This window comes from Apus apus, chromosome 1, assembly GCF_020740795.1.
Source record: "Apus apus isolate bApuApu2 chromosome 1, bApuApu2.pri.cur, whole genome shotgun sequence".
Taxonomy (NCBI): domain Eukaryota; kingdom Metazoa; phylum Chordata; class Aves; order Apodiformes; family Apodidae; genus Apus; species Apus apus.
Genome location: NC_067282.1, coordinates 155,555,223 through 155,574,956, shown reverse-complemented (window position 1 = coordinate 155,574,956; position 19,734 = coordinate 155,555,223). Strand labels below are relative to the sequence as shown.

Below are 19,734 nucleotides of genomic sequence, written 5' to 3'. Positions count from 1 at the left end.
TGGGAGAGAAGACAAGCAATCTTACCAAAAAGGATGCTTGTGAGTTTGTCAGCAGAGACAAAACCAGATCATAGTGTATTTCTGTAGGGCAACACCCTATGAAATAATGTTTCTTATTCTGATACACATTTCTTTCCAGAAATCAAGTTGACAAATGTAGCTCCTCATGGGAAGTCTTTACTTTCTGGATATCCACCTCATTACTGGGGTGGATTATGGAGAAACATTATCTTTAGACAGTGAACGAGCCTAGGGGTGTGATCCCTGTGAGAAACCATCCTAGGCAGAGACCAGTATCTCATCTTGCATGAAGTCCAGGTCCTTCAGCGTGCAGGAAACTCTGTGAGGGAATAATATAAAAAAACTGAATTGTCTTTTCTGCAGTGTAATCACACCCTTGCCCACACAATGAGCATTGCAGGGGATTCTGACAACATTTTTCAGCTGAATATACTGAAAGAAGAGCATTGGGAAAGGAAGAAGAGCAACCAAAGCTGTGTCATTTTCTCAGGCTTATTCTAGATTTTTGTATTTTATTTTCTTCATTATTTAATTTTTACCAAAACTCACTGTCCTAACAAGATACCTCTGCTGGCACAAGTCCTAATGCAGATGCAGTTACATTTAAAAAAAAAAAAAAAAAATTAAAAAGCCTATTCTATTTGGGAATGTATGAAAGAACTCTGGTGTCTACCAACTGCAAATCAAGGCTGATGGGCTCTGATTCAAGCATATGTTTGCTATAACAAAGGGAAGGGCTAAAGCAGTTTCCTTCAGTGTCAAAACTCATCTTCCTGACAATGTGCAATATGTACAAAGTATAACAGACAAAGATTGCTTATTTAATCATCTTCAAACCTGGAATTTTCTCTTTCCAGGTCTGTGACAGGCTGAAGTAGCTCTTCAGTGCTGTTTATTTATTCATTCACGTCCCATCTCATGCTGACCCACCCCTGACAAAACACTTGATGTACTGTTTCACAGTCTTTTTAAGATGACCTAAAACCAATCTGCCATTGAGCTGAAAAATCCCAGCCTTCTCCTCTCCCTGCCTGCTGCCTCTCAGTCCATGTCCCTTCTTCAAGTCAGCTCCAACAACTGCACAGCTACACATCTCACACATCCAACAGTAAAGCCTCACCACTCAGTGACAGCTAGGCAGCTTTCCAATTAGCCAGGCCAGGGGGACACTAGGGCACAGTCAAATGTCCCCTGTCAATAAAAAGCCCTGAGGAGTAAGAATCCACCCAACAAAAAAGTAGATGACCCAACTTCAGGCACAACTGCTCAAAACTGATGTCCCTGGCACCACAAGCCCTGTGTCATTAAGGACGCATGCCACTTTGGTCTAAGGTGGGTCACACCACTTAGTGCCACCAAAAAATCCTTTGTTTTCTGAAACTATCCAATGATTTTATTATACCTGGCCATGGGTTAGTGTGAAAGGCAGTACCAGGAGTGTCACTGGGGCTGTTCCTTCCCAGCAACTTCATCACATCCTCCTTCTGGCCACATCTATATGGGCACAACTGCCAGGCCACAGCAGGCAGCAAAAGAGGGGATCCCAATGACCCTTTCTTTTTTGATCATTGATTGCTTGCTAGGTGCCTTAGGAAAACAACTTGGTTGTTTCTAAAAGACCATGGTGCCCATGGTTAAGGAACAGGGCAAAACCAAAGAGAGATCAGTCCTTTTGCAGGATGCTGCATGATTTTATCTACTCAGAAACAGAAGAGATGGGAATTCAGAGCAATCACCTTGTGGGGCAGCTGCTTCCCTTTTATGGAATGGAGCACTCACACAGCTCTCACACACCACTGCTGTGCTCCAGCCAGTCACATACATGATTGTCCCAAAGAGCTGAGATTTTAAAAGTACACTGGCCTTGAGTGGAGTTGCTGGCTGGCTGATGCTCCACTGGCTCTAGACATGGGGCGGGGGGAAAATTCAGTCATCAAGCAATCGGTAGCTCCAGCACAGAGTAAAGTCAGTTGCTATTTCAGGGAAAGGAAAGGCAACTGTTCCCTGGAGGGAATGACTGCACTAGCTCAGCGCCAGGAATAGGCTGAGATTTTTAATTTTTTTTTTCCCCCTACACTTCAGGAAAAGCGAACACACAATGTTCATTCACAGGGATCGTTTCCTGAGCATGATGTGTGCTCGCTGTCCCACAGGTCACTTTCCAGTGTGTCACATCCTTCTGCACAAGGGAGAGCAGGAAATGGCAAACTCCCAGTATGAGGCAAAGCATTCCCATTGCAGCAATTGGTCCACAGGAGCTATAAATTGGTCTCCTCCAGAAACAGATCAAAATTTGTCTTTGGGGAGGTCAGCTGGAAACTAAAGGTAAGTTTGAACCAGTATTTTTTGGAGTTTCTCTAAGTACTAAGAAAGCGTTTAAAAGTTTTGGACTTATGTATACCTCTATTTTTGGGGAGATTTTTCTCCACTAGCAGGAGTTGGTTTTGTTTTCCTTTATGCTGGTTTAAATCAGTGTATTCAAGACATGTATCGCTGTATGGTTTATGCTATATAGAGAATGACTGTTCTAACCGCAGTGAGAGGGCTGCTGTTATTACCTGAGACTGTTCTCAGCAAGCACATCTGTCAAATTGTTAAGCCACAGGAATCAATATATTTAATGATTATCATATTGTTCATTGCTAAGTCATTTAAGAAATGTTAATAATTCATTGCAATGCCAGTATCCATATAGTTTAGTGTTAGTCTTTGTGCTTTCAGCTTCATCTCTGACTATAGTGTAAAAAATAAGAGGACACTGCCTCCAGCTAAGGAAAGCACAACGAACTAAGTGGCTCAGATGGCCCAATGATAGTAAGAGGGGCTGGGGTCATTGCTCTGAAGGATGTAGGGGGAGGTCCTAAAGGATTCTGTGAGAGATGGATTAGGATCAGTAGAAGGGGAAAAAAATTGCAGTGAGAGTTATTTACTTACACACTTCAGGATGGAAAACTCTTCCTGGTACGAGGTTTTCTCCTCCTGAAACACCAGGATTCTGAAGAATGAAAGCCTCAGGGATCCCAACTATATCACATGCCTGTGTTAGGGACCAGGCACCTCCAGTTCACGAGGTACAGGAGACTTAGAAGTTAAAAGGCGGCTGCAGCAACAAATACTTTTCTTAGCTGGCTCTGCTACTGGGTCTTATATGTCTGCTATAGAGGCCTCTTATGGCTATGAGGGCTTTATGAACCACAAACAGCTTTTTAGCTGTATGGCTAGACCTTGCTAGGTGCAGAAACAGCACAGCCTTGTGCACAGTGCAGTGTTAAGTAGCATAAAACCCCTGTTCCCACCAGACAACTGGCAATGCTACATCACTCCTGTTGCCTCCTTTGCCTTTGTTGCACTGTATGGAAGCAGGGGTAAGGGTGCTATCTTCTTTTGAAAAGCACTTTGTAGCCCTAGAGCAACCTGCAAATGCTTACTGGAACATTTCTTCCTACGCTTGTGACAAAGAACAGAGAGAGCAAAAAGAGATCACCTAGCACTGAAACCCTGAAAAATCACCCTCTAGAAGGGAAGACACTCTCCTGCTATCTTGCCAGGGGAGGTTGCCACAGCCAGCAGTTTTCAAGCCTTTCCTGTTCACAGGCCCCTGTATTGCCCCTGTTTTTCCCTTGTTGCCCCATCCCCAAGGCAGTGTGCACTGAAAGTGGGTTTTCCTTTCTGATGTGCCCTTCGTGAACCTTCTAAACAAGGACCACAGGCCTCCTTCGCCACTGTCACTGGGGATCCACCAAGACAGGTTGGACTAAGCATCACAGAACAACAGTTCCCATCTTTGTCCAGACCCTGCTGCAAAGTTACAATAGGAAAAAATGCTGCAGGACCTTGAGTTGCTTACGCTTAAAGAAAGGAAGGATGTTCACAATATCCATCTGAGGCAGCAATGGGCTTCCCCTCATATATGGAAAAGACAGACCCTGGCTCCCCTGAGCAGCTTCCGTCTGTCCTCCTTTAATGGAAAATGACCCCTAAATAGCAACCTGGGATATGTGGCTTTCACCTCCTCAGAGCGTGGCCTTTCTTGTGAAAGATGCCCTTGAATTTTGCAGGTCCTCTGAATCCCATCATGGGGACAACACATTAGTTCTGGTAGCATTAGTACTCTGGGCACTGAGTCACTTAATCTCAAGATAATTTCTGTCTTCAGGGTTGGAAGATATTTCATGTCTTCACAGAGGTAAAAACAACCTCTGACTCCAGTCCTTAAGATATTTTAGTCTTATCAGGGAACGAGAAAAACATTTAAGAGTTCCTCTGCCTGAAAATTACAGTGTAATATGGTATTTAAATGTGTGTATGTGCATGTGTGTGTGTGTGTACGTGAGTGTGTGTACGTGAGTATGTACGTGTGTGCAGACAGAAACCCTTCAAGTAGCTGAGTGAAGAAAAAAAAATAGAATTGGCTGCATGCCATCCCGGAGATAGTGGTCCAGGCTCAGCATGTCTCGTGGGTTGTTCTTTTTTTTAACATAAATCCCACTGCAGCCTTTTTTGTTTCTGGACAGAGGCCATGGAGAGAAATGGTGCTGCCTGTCCCCAAATGCTGGACCCCACTCACCACTTCCACGTAGCGCTGCTGGATCAGAGACGGAGGCTGCGTGGCCAGATTGCTCACCTTCACAAGGTGGCTCGTAAACTCAACAAGCTCCGCAAAAGGTCCCTGATTGCCAACGTCAGCGGGAGCACCCTGACTGCCGCAGGAGCAGTCACTGCCATTGTGGGGCTGTCCCTGAGCCCGGCGACACTGGGAGTCTCCCTCCTGGCATCTGCTGTGGGTCTGGGCCTGGCCACTGCCGGGGGGGCTGTCAGCATCACCTCCGATCTCTCCTTAGTGCTCTGCAATTCCCGGGAGGTGAGGAAGGTGCAGGAAATCGCAATGACTTGTCGGAAACAGATGAGGGAAATCCTCGGCTGCCTGGAGTTCCTCCGCAGGGGGCAGGGCCCGGGGGACCCCAGACTGCGCCAATCAGAGAAGAGGGCCTCCATCTCACTGTACAACTCCGTCTGTTTCATGGTCTTCTGCGGCTCCCACAGCTTCCTTGTGCCAGAGTACACAAAGGAGGTCACAAAAGTGAGCCAGGCTGTCCTGAGGGCCAAAATCCAGAAGCTGGCTGCCAATCTTGAGACATGCACCAAAGCAATGGATGAAGTCTGTGAACTTCTTGAATCCAGGACAGAGCTTTCCCCATGCGCCAGGAGACTCAACTTGGGGGCTAAAACCACTGCTGAGATCCTGAGACCATCCAGCTGAAACAGTGTTTGCCACTTAATTAAAACCAGGCTTGCGGACATTACATTATTCATTGTCACTGTTAGCACTGCTACCTGTTGCTATCATACTATTGGTGGTGTCAATCCACACGTGCACACACCTCTGATGTGCCTTATCTATATCTGAACACGAACTCCTTCCTGATAGGAAGCTAAAGCTTCCACAGACATACACACCACCAACTGACAGTAGCCACTTGATTCAGGTTAGAGGTTATAATGGACATGTGGACTACAGGGCATCAGATCCCAGAGCCTGAAGGAAGGTAGCTGCTCCTCAGACCCACGTTTCCCCAGCCATCTCCCTGGCTCTTCACCCCCAAGGCAGCAAAAATAAATGGGTCAGGAGTCTGGCAAAATTCCTGAAGTCCTGGTGCTGACTGAACCTGGTTTGTAAATAACTTATGACTCTATGAGTGGTAAAAAAGCTGGGGTACCCTCAAAAAGCCAGCAGTTGCCAATTTCTGCTAGAGTACAGTCCCATTGCCAAGGTACATCTGGAAAGGCTGTTGAAGGAGCAGCTCCAGATATGATGCATCATATGGATGGCTCATCATCCCAGGGTGAAAAAGCAGGGCCAGAAATTGTTACCCTTTTTGAAGAAATCTCTCCAGACTGAGAACTGTGATGTTTGCATTCTATTTATTTACACAGGATTATTTTAAGATGTTTATATTGTATTTAAAGATGTATATTTTTTTTTCCTTAAAAAGCAAGCCTCTGCTCCAAAGGAAAGCAGGTGTTCTTAGAGGCAAAGCAAGTCTGTGGTGTGTGAGAGCAAGTTACCTGTTCTTTGGCTGTGAGGGAGGGCAAGTCCCTGTAGGAAAAGGAAAGCATGGTCTGAATGCTGGTAGTTATAAAACAGGTGAAACATGGTCAAGTAGTGACAGATCTTAAGAACCAAGACAAGGAAGACAGGTCAGTAATCCTGGGACCAGAGCCTGCCTCAGGGCCCTGGTGGAAGAAAGCAGTTATACCTCTTGCAGCAGGGAGGGAAGCGTAGGTTGGTGTTAATGGTCTGAGCTAGAGTCCAGCTGTGGCGGGAGAACACCTGAGAGGTGGAGGTGCCACCCTCTGTGCAGTCGAGCAGCCTGTGAGACCCACAGTGATTTGTTTGTGGGGGAGGAGGCAGCACTCATGGAGAGCTACACATACGCCTAGCGAGGCTTCCCAGGGAAGGCTTCATGTTAGCAAAATATATACTGGTACTAATACTCAGAAGGGGTTCAGAGGAGTAAGATGATTCCGTGACAGAGCACTTGTGAAGCAGGATGAACGACTGGGACCTTATTTCAAGTGACTGTTCTGCTAAATATGTCCCTCATGATTCTTGACCCCTCAGTGACTCAGTTCTCTGTCCAAAAATGGGGATAGTAGCACTTCCCTACCTCACAAGGATGTTTCTGGGACAATACTGAAAAGTGCTCAAGTACTGTAATGACGGGGGATCATGTCAGTACCTGGAAGAGGTACAAGAAAGAGACCCCAGAAACCAGCTTGAGACAACTAGAGGAGTTAATCCAGGGATAATTCCACCTCCACAAGTATCAAGTATACCCTAGTGGATAAGGGAAACTTCCCTGCAGATGCATGAATCAAAATGATCAGAAAAACCCACTCTGTAATTCTGTAACAATGAGAAAACTCTTAGGAAGGGCAACACTTCATCTTCCAAATCTTAAATCCTTGTAGTTTTTGTCTTTTCCTCTCATGACATTGAAGCTTTACACATAAGAAGAACAAAAGCTTTGGTTGCTCAGAGTGTGACTCAGATGCTTGTAATGCCCATGCCTGTTTGCCAGAAATGAACAAGTACCCTGTTGGTTTGATTAAATTAATATGAAACGCTTTGTGTCAGTGTCTCTCTGCACACGTATATGTGACCACATTCCTGCCCTCAGCTCACCCTACTCAATTTCACCCTACTCAATTTCACTCTACTAAATTTCATCCTCCAGGCACTAAAGCCAGAGAATCAATGTGAGCAGCTGGACATGCTCAGAAAGGATGAATGAAAAGGGAGGTCACCAGCTCCATGCCACACAGCTGGAATTTGTCTATGAGTATATGTGCTTATGTCTGTGTGAGTGAATATCCTGTTGTGCACATAAGCCCGTGTACTCTGTGGATGTTGGTCTCTGACATGCAAACACTGAGGTGCATATGTGTGAGCACCTCAGTGCGGTTGTAGAGTCTGAACTACATACTATGCAAAGGCAGACACAATGCACATTTTTTTTCTAGTGCTCCAGCATATCACCAGTTTAACTCTGCCAGATCAGTTACAACTTTACCATGCTTCTGCGATGGCTAGTTTTATCATCACAGAGAAAATTATGTAGTACATACTTTTCCTACCTCCCCAGTTTTCAGGCAATGCAGCTTTGTCCACATGTCCACACACAGGGAACAACACAGAAAAAACAGCTCTGAATGAACTAATCAGACAGCAGGAGGATCTGAATTTGAAAGCTTAGAGCTTCATGAGGGCTGGTTTGCTCTGCTCAGCACAGTTCTGCGCTGCAATCACAGCCACTCTTTCAGCAGCGAGCGACAAATTTTGCTTCCAGTCTCCACAAAACAGGCAAAAAAAAATCCTGCTTCTGTTCTGTTTTTCCCTAAGCTAATCCTTCACTCAAAGTCAGGATTTGGGTTGTTGCACAGTGCTGTTGTGTGAGTGTAATAGACAGTCTCCTGGCCAGGTCTCAGCCACTCCGCTCTGGGGTCTGTTTGCTAGGAACGGTAAGGGAGGCTCAAGCAGAGAGTGGGGCCTGCAGGCTGGAAGATCTGTAACCCTACATGAGACAAAGGAGCTGTGTGACTTAGTTTGCTCCAAAACCCATTCAGTGCTCTTGGACACTTTCTAAGCCAAGTGGTCCTGTGAATCGGACTCCATGCTGTCACACCTCAGCTAAACCTGACCTAGCAACAAGCAGACAGGGAAGGAGGTGGCTGTATTCTTCTCCTCACCCAGCTATGGTTGTGCCAACCTGTCTCCTCCCGTGCAGTGAGCATTGGATCTCACGTGATACCGAGGAGCCAGCTTTGGGAGATGTGCTGGCAGAAATCTACCATATTTGGGGGTAAGATTAATTTCTTACTTCTTTTTCTGTCTGAAACAGCTCACTGCTGGGTCAGGTAAGCACCAGTGCTGGTACCAAGAAAGTACTAGGAGCAACAGACCTGGGCTGGGACAGGGGTGCACGAACTCCAGTATTAGTATTGGCTTAATTCCAATATTGTGGCTCTCTTGGAGTCACAAACATCATTTGGGAGAAGTGTCTTTGATAAGCAGCTTTTTTGCTAGTAGTCATGTTAGTTACCCTTCAAAGTAGTAGATGTGCTGGTAGAACCCTTCCTTTGGTAGCTAGGCAGCAGGGGAAGAAGCGTAGGTGTGTGATTTAATGTTTAGCCTGGGCTGGCAGTTATGAAGCCTGGCCTCCTGATGTCATTTTTACTCCCCTTTTATTGAATCGCTGCAGGGAGGAGGAATGATTCAATGGTGAAGCAGAAATGCAAGCATCATTTCAACACCAAGTCCCACAGGATGCTTTGAACACACAATAAAAGAAGTCTGCGACAAGGAGCCTGAGTACAGTCAGGGAGTCAGGATATCCCAATAGATCCCCTCTGGGTATCCCAGTGGGTAGACAGGACAAGTTACCATTAACTGTGACCTATTGTACACACCGTCCATCTTGTCTGATTATGCATCCCTTGTGAATGCATAAGGCTGCACTAAAATTCACCTGAGGCAGATGCAGATGCCACCCTGTCCCCCATAAGGCAGACTCAGGTTATAACATGCAGTAGGGCCAGGAACATAGTTGGTCAACAGCTAAGTCTAAAAACCACGGAGTGAAAATTTCTAAATCCAGTGCAGTCTGCAGTGTCCTGAAACGCACAAAAGGGGAATTATCATTAGAAGAGGTACTTATTTTCTCACACAAGTGGTCCCAACAGCAGTTTAGGACAGAAGGGAACTTTCAAACACATTTACTGGCAAAAGGGAATTACCCAAATTGGAATTTCACCAGAATAGAACTGCTCCACCCTATTCCCCATCAAAACAGCACATACCATGTTATATGGGCAATGAGTTCAACAAAGAATCACAAGCAGTGACTTCCTGTCGCATCCACATCCCCGAGACTCCATTTCCTGAGGCATCCTGGTGACCCTTGCAAGGGTTCATGTCTAAGTGCTGGCCAGGCTTAACCTTTAGCACTAATGATATATAGCAAGGTCATGGCTCAGACTGCTGTACTTTTTGAAAGATATGGTCATTACTAGTGTGTACTCTAGCAAGTGGTTTTTGTTGGGCTTTTTTGCTTGTTTTTTTTCAGGTGTTATTTTTTATCATTATATTATTTTAAAATCTTTGCTCCTGAGCACAGTGGGATGCAGCAGCTTCACTGCCACTGCTGCCCAATGAATTGTTTCAGGTTTCCTCTCCTTTCCCTGTCACGTAGAGAGTTTGTTCGCATTTCCTCTCACTTTCCTCATTGTTCTGGGAGCAGAGGAAATGGCATGCTTGGAATTCAGTGACAGATGCTCAGGTATGCCAGCATTTCCACTGAGAGCACACCCAGCCAGGCTTCTCAACCACCAAGAGAGAGGGAGGTCTGCTCAAAAACGCAATCACAAGTTCCATTTTGCAGTCGGCTCTGCTGTCCTTCTGAAGCCTGAGTCTTGGATGTTAGCACCTCTTTCCCTAACACAAAGGTGGTTCACCTAGCTGTAAGGCTGCCCTGCTGCATTCGGGCTATAGATCAGAGAGGCCACACCCAGACCAAATGGAAGAGCTCAGAAACTACCACCATGACATGATGTTTTCATGCTGGTCTCCCTCGTGGGCACTAAACCCATAACCATTTTCACCTCTCACTGTGTACTTGCAGGCTCTCTGCCCGAGTCACGACAGCAGCAATCAGGAGAGCTGGAGGGTTGTTTGCATCTTAGAAATATAAAATAATAGAATAGTTTGGGTTGGAAGGGACCTTTAAAGATCACCTTGTCCAATCTGCCTGCAGTGAGCAGGGTCATATTCAACTAGATCAGGTGGCTCAGAGCCCCATCCAACCTGACTTTGAATGTTTCCAGAGATGCTGCTTCTACCACCTCTGTGGGTAACTTGTTCCAGTGTTTTGCCACCGTCACTGTAAAAAACTTCTTTCTTATATCCAGTGTAAATCTACTCTCTTTTAGTTTAAAACCATTACCCCTTGTTCTATCACAACGGGCCCTACTCAAAATTTTGTCCTCATCCTTCTTACAGGTCTCTTTTAAGTACTGAAAGACTTTAGTACTGAAAGGCATCTATTCCCATCCCAAGTTCTCTCATTTCATGCTATGAGTTGGCACGGTTTGCCTTATTTCATGTGTTTCTGGCACTTCAAAGTTGCACGTTGACAATTACTGTAAACAGGAAAACAAGGTGGAACGATGACAGCTTTTTACTTCCCCCCCCCGCTTCGCTAGCACTTAAAACTGTTTCATACCAGCACTTCTGAAGAAGTTAATGTGCTTTTTATACGTATTAAATACATAAGTCTCAATATATTACTGTATTTTTGTGCCTGGCTAGCTCACTTGGTCTCGTTCACGAACCCAGACCACCACCACGCACGCTGCCCACGCCACGCAAGCGCGGAGCTGCAGGCCAGAGGCTTGCTCGGCCGCTTCTGGTTAATGCCAAGAGGTCAAGGTCTCACCCGCAGCCATTCAGTGTGCTCTGATCCCCAGGCGAGGGGCTAGAGCTCCATAACTCACCCTTCCCTGGAGATGAGTGAAAACGCACCCCCCCTTTCTAACTTACAGAAGCCAAATTAAGTTTGAAGAAAACAAGCCTTGAACACATTTACTACAAAGGCCTCCCCAAGCGTCCTGCTTCACAACCTTGTGCAGGGTCAACACGTTCCCCCAGACACGGCAACTCAGCCAACACCTGCTCCTTCAGGCCGGGAAACACCAGGGCTCCGGGTACCCCGAGCGCTACTGCCCCTTCTTCAAGGGCTGCGCTCCGACGAGTCCCAGGCGCAGCAGACGCTTTCTGGCCTCAAGAAGCCGAGCCCCCCGCTGCCTCCCGGCAGCACAGCCCCCGTCCGCGGCTCCGCGCTCCCGGCGCTGCTTTCCCGCCGCGGGGCGCGGGCCCGGCTGCAGTCGCACCCGAAGGGCCAGCGCCTCCGGACTACAAGTCCCAGCACACCCAGCGGGGCGGGGGGGACTACAGCTCCCGGAGAGCTCCGCGCCGCCCCGGGCCGTGACGCTCCCAAATGGCGGCGGGAGAAGAGGCCGGTCAAGCGGCGGAGCCGGAGGCGGCGGCGGAGCCGGAGGCGGCGGGAGAGCCGCGGAGCTTCAAGGACCTGGTGAGGCCGGGCTGGAGTCGCTTCTGCACCCGCTGCGCCTTCCCCCGTCTTGAGAGGACCCTCCTGCCCCCGTCCCGCGTCTTTGGCCTTGGGGAGCTGCTCGCAGGGCCCCGTGTGCCGGGCCCGGCCCCGTGGGCCGCGCCCCAGGCCGCCCCGCCGCGCTCAGCACGACCTGTCTCGGTCTGCCGGCCTGGTGCTGTGTCCGGGCCGGAGGTCTGGGGAGCTCAGGCCTCCGCTCCGGTGAGGTTGTTTTTTTTTATTATTTATGGCAGTCACCGCTAACAAAGAGTTTTGAACAGTATAATTCGTGATGGAGGTGGAGATCACCGTGAGCAGCCTGACCTTTCATGTAGTCGCATTGAGGGCCTGCTGGGTTTTGTCTCTGCTAGAGACAAGCTTGGCTTTGTCGCAGAATGTATTTAACTTAACTCTGTGATATAATTTAGGTCTCCTTGGTGATGTTTGTTTCCTTTTCCTCTGATATTCAGGGAGTGACAGATGTCCTGTGTGAAGCTTGTGACCAGTTAGGATGGAAGACGCCAACAAAGATCCAGGTTGAGGCTATTCCAGTGGCTCTCCAAGGTGAGCAGTGTGCTTCTCTGATCCTGAATCTGGGATGCCTCGGGAGCTCTCTATGTGAATGTGTTTTGCTGACTGAGAAGTAAGTGGCAGGGATGAGAGTATTCTCACTTCGTCGTTGAAGATCTCTGTTTAGAAGTAGTCTGTGTTCATTCTTTTGTCCTTCCCAGGTGGAGCTTGGAATAGTAACGTCTCCTATAACACTGCCTGCAATTGCAGACTTTCAAATGGGTACAAATGTGGTTTCTTGAGTGTTCACTATGGTTGCTTAGCTCATACTCATGTGGAACAGATTTATTTTTTTTTTCTTTTATTTGAGCATCAGCCACTTTCTTTCTGAAATGTTCAAAGACACACAGGAAAATTCTGATAGATTGAGGGCTGTGTCTCTTCTGGTACAGACTTAGAGTGTGTGTCCGAAATTCGAGATGTCTTGACTGATTACATAGCTTGTATAATCTGCTTTGATGTGAGCAGGCAATTCTTTGAAATCGGAATTCTGGAGTGAATAATAACCAAACCATAGTGACTTTCTGTAAACACCTGAAATACTACAGAAAAAAATAGTGAATTCAGCAAACGTTTTTGCCACTCAGATATTTTGTTACTGCTTTTTTTTTTTTTTTTTTTTTTTTTTTTTTTTTTAAATACAAAACACTGTGAAGCAGGAACAGAACAATGTAGAGACAGAATGGGAATAAATTTTCAGTGTCCACTCTATCTTAGTACTTACCTGTTGTCTGACTCTTTTACTCCACATATAAGATTCTCTTGAAAAACACAAAAGTAAGGTTGCATTCCTGAGAAGCTGTCGACACTTCAAGGCCTGTTGCCAGCATGTTCTTCTCAGTTGTTGGGGTTTAGAAGGTCAGAATGGATTCTACTGATGAAATTTTACCCTGTTGCCTGCACTGCTTTTGGGCAAAGAACTTGCTGTCCTAATCTTGCTCCAAACCAGTTTAGATTACTTTCTTAATCAACAGTACAAAACTGACTGTGGCTTGTGAAATGTGAGTTTGATAGGCTGTAAACTGACAGATTTGAGAAATTATAAAGTAATTTATTTATTTTTAATCTAATGTTTGTATGAAAACCTGTATATTGGCAGAATTTAACTAGAGAATGGAAAGGATTGAGACCAGTTATTGTACAAATGAAGTCACACTGAAAATGCTGCAGAGTTGTTCTGAAATTCTTTGGTTTGGTCCATTGTTCTTTACCTTTTTTGTCTCCTTTTTTTTTTTTTCCCTATCCTTAGGAAATTTTTGTGCTTTATTGCACAGTACTGTAAAGGCTTCTTTCTCTGGTCTGGGTTTGTAACAGTTCTTGCCTCCTTGCTGCTTTTCACAGGCAGAGATATCATTGGACTGGCAGAAACTGGCTCTGGAAAAACAGGTGCTTTTGCTTTGCCAATTCTTCAGGCACTGCTGGAAACACCTCAGCGGTTATTTGCTCTTGTCCTCACACCAACGAGGGAGCTGGCCTTTCAAATCTCAGAGCAGTTTGAAGCTCTTGGATCCTCCATTGGTGTCCACAGTGGTAAGTAGCTTTGTGATATTGGAGCAGTTTCCCTGAAGATTGAAGTTTGTCAGCTCTAGATTGCAAAGGAACACGCAGAGAGTATTTGCATGGAGGGTGGAACAAAAGGTGAGAAAAGCTTGTGATGGTGGAAGACAGAGATCTGGTGTCAGGTTTGGGAAATAAAGACTGAGTGGTGTTTCCTCATGGAGTAGTCTGCAACTCTTCTGCGTTTTATGTCCAAACAATTAAATATGGAAGTACAAGAAAATTTTCCCAATAGTAGGTTTGTGTCCAGTGAAATTGCATAGAGCTCCACTCTGTGTTGTGATGTAATATTTCCTTCAGATTGTCTGTATTGGTTCTCTAGACAAAGAGTATCTAGAGACACATAAAACGTAAAAGTTTTGTGGGTATCTTTAGAATTCCTTGATTTTTGCAGCTGAGTTAGGCTGCAATAAATAGATTCTCCCTGTAGCTCTTCAACTGAAAATAAAATGCCCAGGGCCAGTCAGGACTTAATTGTATGGCTTAAGAGGCCTGAGAATGTCAAATGTGCTAAAATAAAGTGAATTCTCCTAAAGATAAGTAGCTTTTCATTTGTACAGATTTGTTGTGGGTGGCAGGGAGTAGGAGGAAGCACTGCAGTGCCATGGTCTGGCTGGTGAGACACTGAGAGTTTCTTTATATTCTGTTTGTCCTGCAGCGGTTATTGTGGGTGGAATTGACACGATGTCTCAATCTCTGGCCTTAGCCAAGAAACCACATGTTATAATTGGTAAGTTTATGTGCTTGGGCATATGGGATATGAATATTATCAAACTGTAGTTGTGCAAAGAAAAAGCTCCATTAGTCTTATTTCAAAACACTCTGAATATTCTATGAAAAACTTCTGCCTGCAAAGCAATCTGCCTTTATTTCTCTTGGATGAAAAGTCTCATTTCTGTAACGGATGACTCTGTTGCCTCTTTGGATCTTTTGCTTTCATTCTAAATTTGCTGCTGTGATTTTGTTGGTAGCAACCCCTGGCCGTCTAGTTGATCATCTGGAGAACACAAAGGGCTTCAACTTACGAGCTCTGAAGTACCTAGTGATGGATGAGGCTGACCGGATCCTTAACATGGATTTTGAGACAGAGGTAGGAATCTGCTAAAAGAGGAGTTTGCAATGCCAGATGAGTACCTTTAAAATAATTTCATACGGTCACATAATAAACACTGAGCTGTTCTGTAGAAATTCATAGCAAATTGTAACTCAGATCTAATAATTGCACATAAGTCTATGGTGGGAATAGAACTTAGCATGAGCTCTTAGCAGAGCACTATCAAGATATTTTGAGGGTGTTTTGTCTCTAAAATCTAATGGTTTCTCTGGAGCACCTGACATTGATGCAGGTACTGCCAAATACTATCACACACAGGTTCCTGCAGGAGTATTGTGTGTTATTTGCACTGCTACTGGGCTTCTGGAGTTCACACTGCCCAGTTATCAACTAGCTATTGGTCTAAACCTTCCATTTAGAAGAGGGGAAATTTGTTCCTATTGTGAGTCTTAAGTTGCACACATGCATTTCTCTTTATTTGGATGATTGTTATATTTGGAGGACACTTATGTCTTGATTACTGTCATATTCAGTATTTCCATTTCATTTCTATTTTTACAGGTGGATAAGATATTAAAAGTGATTCCTCGAGACAGAAAGACATTCCTGTTTTCTGCTACTATGACCAAGAAGGTGAGAGCAGACTCCTCACTTTAGTTCTCTTTCCATAAGGCTATCCTGTTGACTAGACGGTATGATACAGATTTCTGACAGGATCTCTGTCCATCTAGTACTAACTTACACTAAACTTCCCAGGTTCAAAAACTCCAGCGTGCTGCTCTGAAGAATCCTGTTAAATGTGCTGTTTCTTCCAAATATCAGACAGTTGAAAAACTACAGCAGTACTACATTTTTATCCCCTCCAAATTCAAGGTAATGCCACTTCTGTTTCTTTGCTCTTTTGATTGTGTCTTGTGTTTCTGTTCCTACATCTGCTCAATATCTTGTCATCTTCTCTAGCTTATACTTCCTCTTTAATGTGACATACATAATTATCTTTTTTTTTATTTCTTTTTCCCTTTGTTTCTTTACAGGACACCTACCTGGTTTATATCCTGAGTGAACTAGCTGGAAACTCTTTCATGATCTTCTGTAGTACGTGTAACAACACTCAGAGGACTGCTCTACTGCTCCGCAACCTGGGGTTCACTGCCATTCCTCTCCATGGGCAGATGAGTCAGGTATGTGCATGTGCCACAGAATGAAGTAGACAGGAGATGTGTTGCGTGGGCAATGAGCTGAACCATACTGAGGCACAACTGCCTTGCAGAAGAAGTATTTCACAGCTTGTGCACTGCACTGATCCCTAGGGAATTTAACTTACATGAATGATGCCACCGATTCTGTACTAGTTCAACAAGAAAATAGAGAAGCCAGATTTTTCAGAAGTCTCCCCCAGCTCTTCTGTAGCAGTATTTCAACAGGAGTATATTAACCAGATTAACATCCTCTCACTCTCTTTTTGTCCTCCTCTTCCAGAATAAACGCTTGGGCTCTCTAAACAAATTCAAAGCAAAGGCACGTTCTATCCTGCTGGCTACTGATGTTGCAAGCAGAGGTCTGGACATCCCACATGTAGATGTTGTGATAAACTTTGATATTCCTACGCACTCTAAGGTAAGCTAATCTATGTGCCAGCTGAGAGCTTCTGCCCACTGGGAGATGTAGTGAGACTAGACAGAGGAACAAAAACACCTTTCTCTGTTCTGCTGACTGGAAGTCCTGTTCAGATTTTTGTAGATTAAGAGATGTAGTTCAGCCTCTGCAGGTAAGTTGGTATCTCAGTTTGTAGAACTGATTCTGTAAGTAAGAAGAGAGGCATTCTCTAAGTCTTCTTATTTCTGAGTATGTTTTTAGCCATATTATAATAATGGGCTTCCAGTCTTGAAAACAAGTTTTAACATATTACTAGTTTCAGGTAGTCATCTCTGTTCCTGTGATCCGGGTCTGCCTTCACATTTTAAACTGTGTCTAAAAATTAAAAAAAAAACAACAAAAAAACCCACCCAAAAAAAGTAAAAATGGTCCCGTTATGTTGAATAGAGATTTGATCAAGAGAGATTACTTGAATATGTTTCACTTTCATGTTACAAAAGTACAGCAAGCTAAACAAAAAATTGTTACTAATTCTTTTTCTTATAGAAAGTACTTATCTTAGGGTTCTGACTTTGTTTCTTGGATTAGTTTCAGAAAGCATGCCATTAACATGCATTTCAGGAATTACTGTTCCTTATAATAATCAAAGATACTACACATTGCAAACAGTTCTTATTGTTCTTTTAAAGACACTGCGTTTGAAATTGTAAAAAGGCAAAAGTTAAAAAAAGAAAAGGTGGTGGCATCAGCTGGAATTACATTGTTAAGAGTTTTTTGTGCCCCTCTGCTCTAACCAGGTCACAAAACACATCCTTTCCGATGATGCTTCCTTTCTCCACATAACCTGCATGGAGAAGGGAGTATTTTAATTTCCATAATGCAGTTTAAAACCTGGAAAACAGCCTAGAACCATGTAAGCTGAAAATGTTCGATACATCAGACACGTCCAAATTGTTTTCATTCAATCCTCCCTTTCACTGTGCTTGCTAAATTTAAATGTCCTTGTCAGAGAGTTTTTCTGGAAGACAGACTATGTAGAGCACTAGATCCCAAGAGTGAAAATGCAGGCAAGGGCTTATTTAAATATTAACTTTCCAAGGAAGTGATAATTCATTATCAAAGTTACGTATTGCTACATTTGTCCTGCAGTCTTGAATAACTGGATGTGGTTTTCTCCTTTAGAAGTATTCAAATGTTAAAACCAAAGATGTACCTCCACAAGCCAACATCTTCTCAAATCCTGATGCTGCATACTGTCCTGAGGATTTACTCCTGGCTGTATTTTCTTCCCATTTGCTAGTTCTTTCCTAAAGAAAAAATATATGGGCTGAGTCCCATCACATCTGTTCTGTGTTTTAGTATCTTAGTGCTTATTTTTTTTCAGGATTACATTCATCGTGTTGGGAGAACAGCTCGAGCTGGGAGATCTGGCAAATCTATCACCTTTGTTACACAGTAAGTGTTAAAATGTAGCAGAAAACATCTGACCTCATCCTGGATAAGAAGAATATACTACTTTTCTTTTTGATGTGCCAGTTAGATTTGTTTAGGTAATGGGGAGAGAATTGAAAGTCCAGGCTTGGGAGGGAGAAAGGTCTAGGATAGACTCCACAAGCAGGCATGTCGTGAGCAGACCTGTTTGTATAATATACATACATTTTTATAATATATAAGGCAGATTAAGTAAGCATGTTTTTTTGATAAATGCTGAAGTACTTGTCTAAAAAAAGCCTTTGCCAAATGCTTCTTAACAAAGATGAGCTGAATAAATCAGTGAAGACATCCCAAACAGTGGCATCATTTTGATGCGGTTAAGAGTATCTTGTGAAACCATTAGCACAAGCGACCAGTACCGTTGGGCTGAAGATAAGAAGTGATGTCTGTGGGTGGTGACAGCTGAAGCACTTTCAGAAAGTCTGATTCAAGCTGGTGTTTTGTCTTCTCAGGTACGATGTAGAGCTGTTCCAGCGCATTGAACACCTGATTGGCAAGAAGCTGCCAGCATTCCCCATGCAAGAGGAGGAAGTTATGATGATGACTGAGCGTGTGGCTGAGGCCCAGAGGTTTGCTCGAATGGTGGGTGCTGGCTTTTTATCCCTCTACTTGCTGTTCTAGTCTGAATTTCCTCAGGTGCCAGAACTCTTGGTCTGTCTCTTGATTGCAGGAGCTGCGGGAGCAGGGAGAGAAGAAGCGATCTCGGCATGATGATGATGACACAGAAGAAGCTATTGGTGTCAGGAATAAGGTGGCAGGTGGAAAAAAGAAGAAAAGGAAAGCCTTCTAGTTCAGTATTTGAGCAGACTTTTTTATTTTTCTCTTTATGGCTACATGAGCTCGGCGAAAATGGTCTACCAAGCCATCTCCAGTGCATACGTTTTTTCAGAACTACTTACGAACTTGGGCAGTCCTGGAAAACAACTTCTTCTTTTCTGCTTCAGTAGTTGCAGACTGAGCTTGTCCTGTTGTAGTACCATGGGCCCAGTCTTTCTTTGAGAGATAACAGATTACCAGCTCTGGACCTGAAAGCACCTGTGGTCTGGCCCTGGTCCTTCACAAAGAGGTGTCATGTGAGTGCAGCTTTCCCACTGCTGCAGCCTGTCTCACTGTCCAAACACCAAGTGCATCCGAGGTCAGATCTGTCAGAAATGAAAAAGAAGCAACTGAGTTTCTAAAGCGCAACTGTGATGCCCTTGCCTTAGTGAAGGAATGTGTGATGTGGAGAACTCCAAATATATTTTGCTTAATTTTAAAGCTACCTGGTTTTCTTTGGCTTATCACTGACCTGTTCCACTCATTTTGACTCTCTGCTCTGCCAGAAGGTTTTCTTCTTAGGTCAGTCTTAGCTATTCAGATGTGACATTAATACCTTAGATGTGTTAGCTGAAGAGTGGCCCAGCATAGAGAACCTATTCTAGCCGGATTAGGCTATTCATTGCCTGGAATTCGATCCAGAATCTGTAATGATTGGCAGGTAGCGATTCTCCTAGTACTCACAAACCAACGCAAGAGGGTGCTATTTATAAAGGAAAGCAGCTCAGGAGCTGGGTGGTGCAGAAAACCGGGTATAGAAGCTCTTTTGTTTCCCAGTTTATTTCTGTCATAGGCGGACAGTGCAGTATAAGTAGATTCTTGCAAAAAAGTATTGTATTTGTATTTATCTTCATATCAAACCATATTAGTGCTAGTCCTATTGGCAATACAAATTTTCACACTGGACACTTCTGGTGGGTGCAGAAGAGTGAGAACCTCCCTTGTGGTCATTCAACATGA

General features: G+C 44.5%; 2 protein-coding genes across 2 annotated transcripts; both read left to right on the top strand.

Annotated features, from left to right (window-relative positions):
* Nucleotides 1-2,254: 2,254 nt before the first annotated feature.
* On the top strand, nt 2,255-7,151 carry APOLD1 (apolipoprotein L domain containing 1). The gene is made up of 2 exons (XM_051624622.1): nt 2,255-2,346; nt 4,536-7,151. The coding sequence occupies exon 2, from the start codon at nt 4,541-4,543 to the stop codon at nt 5,279-5,281; it is 741 nt and encodes a 246-aa protein (XP_051480582.1). The 5' UTR covers nt 2,255-2,346; nt 4,536-4,540; the 3' UTR covers nt 5,282-7,151.
* Nucleotides 7,152-11,554: 4,403 nt separating this feature from the next.
* DDX47 (DEAD-box helicase 47) lies at nt 11,555-19,215 on the top strand. Its single transcript, XM_051624571.1, has 12 exons — nt 11,555-11,669; nt 12,158-12,251; nt 13,599-13,787; nt 14,473-14,544; nt 14,786-14,904; nt 15,430-15,501; nt 15,625-15,741; nt 15,903-16,049; nt 16,348-16,485; nt 17,849-17,919; nt 18,411-18,540; nt 18,629-19,215. The coding sequence occupies exons 1-12, from the start codon at nt 11,577-11,579 to the stop codon at nt 18,746-18,748; spliced, it is 1,362 nt and encodes a 453-aa protein (XP_051480531.1). The 5' UTR covers nt 11,555-11,576; the 3' UTR covers nt 18,749-19,215.
* The last annotated feature ends 519 nt before the right edge of the window (nt 19,216-19,734 follow it).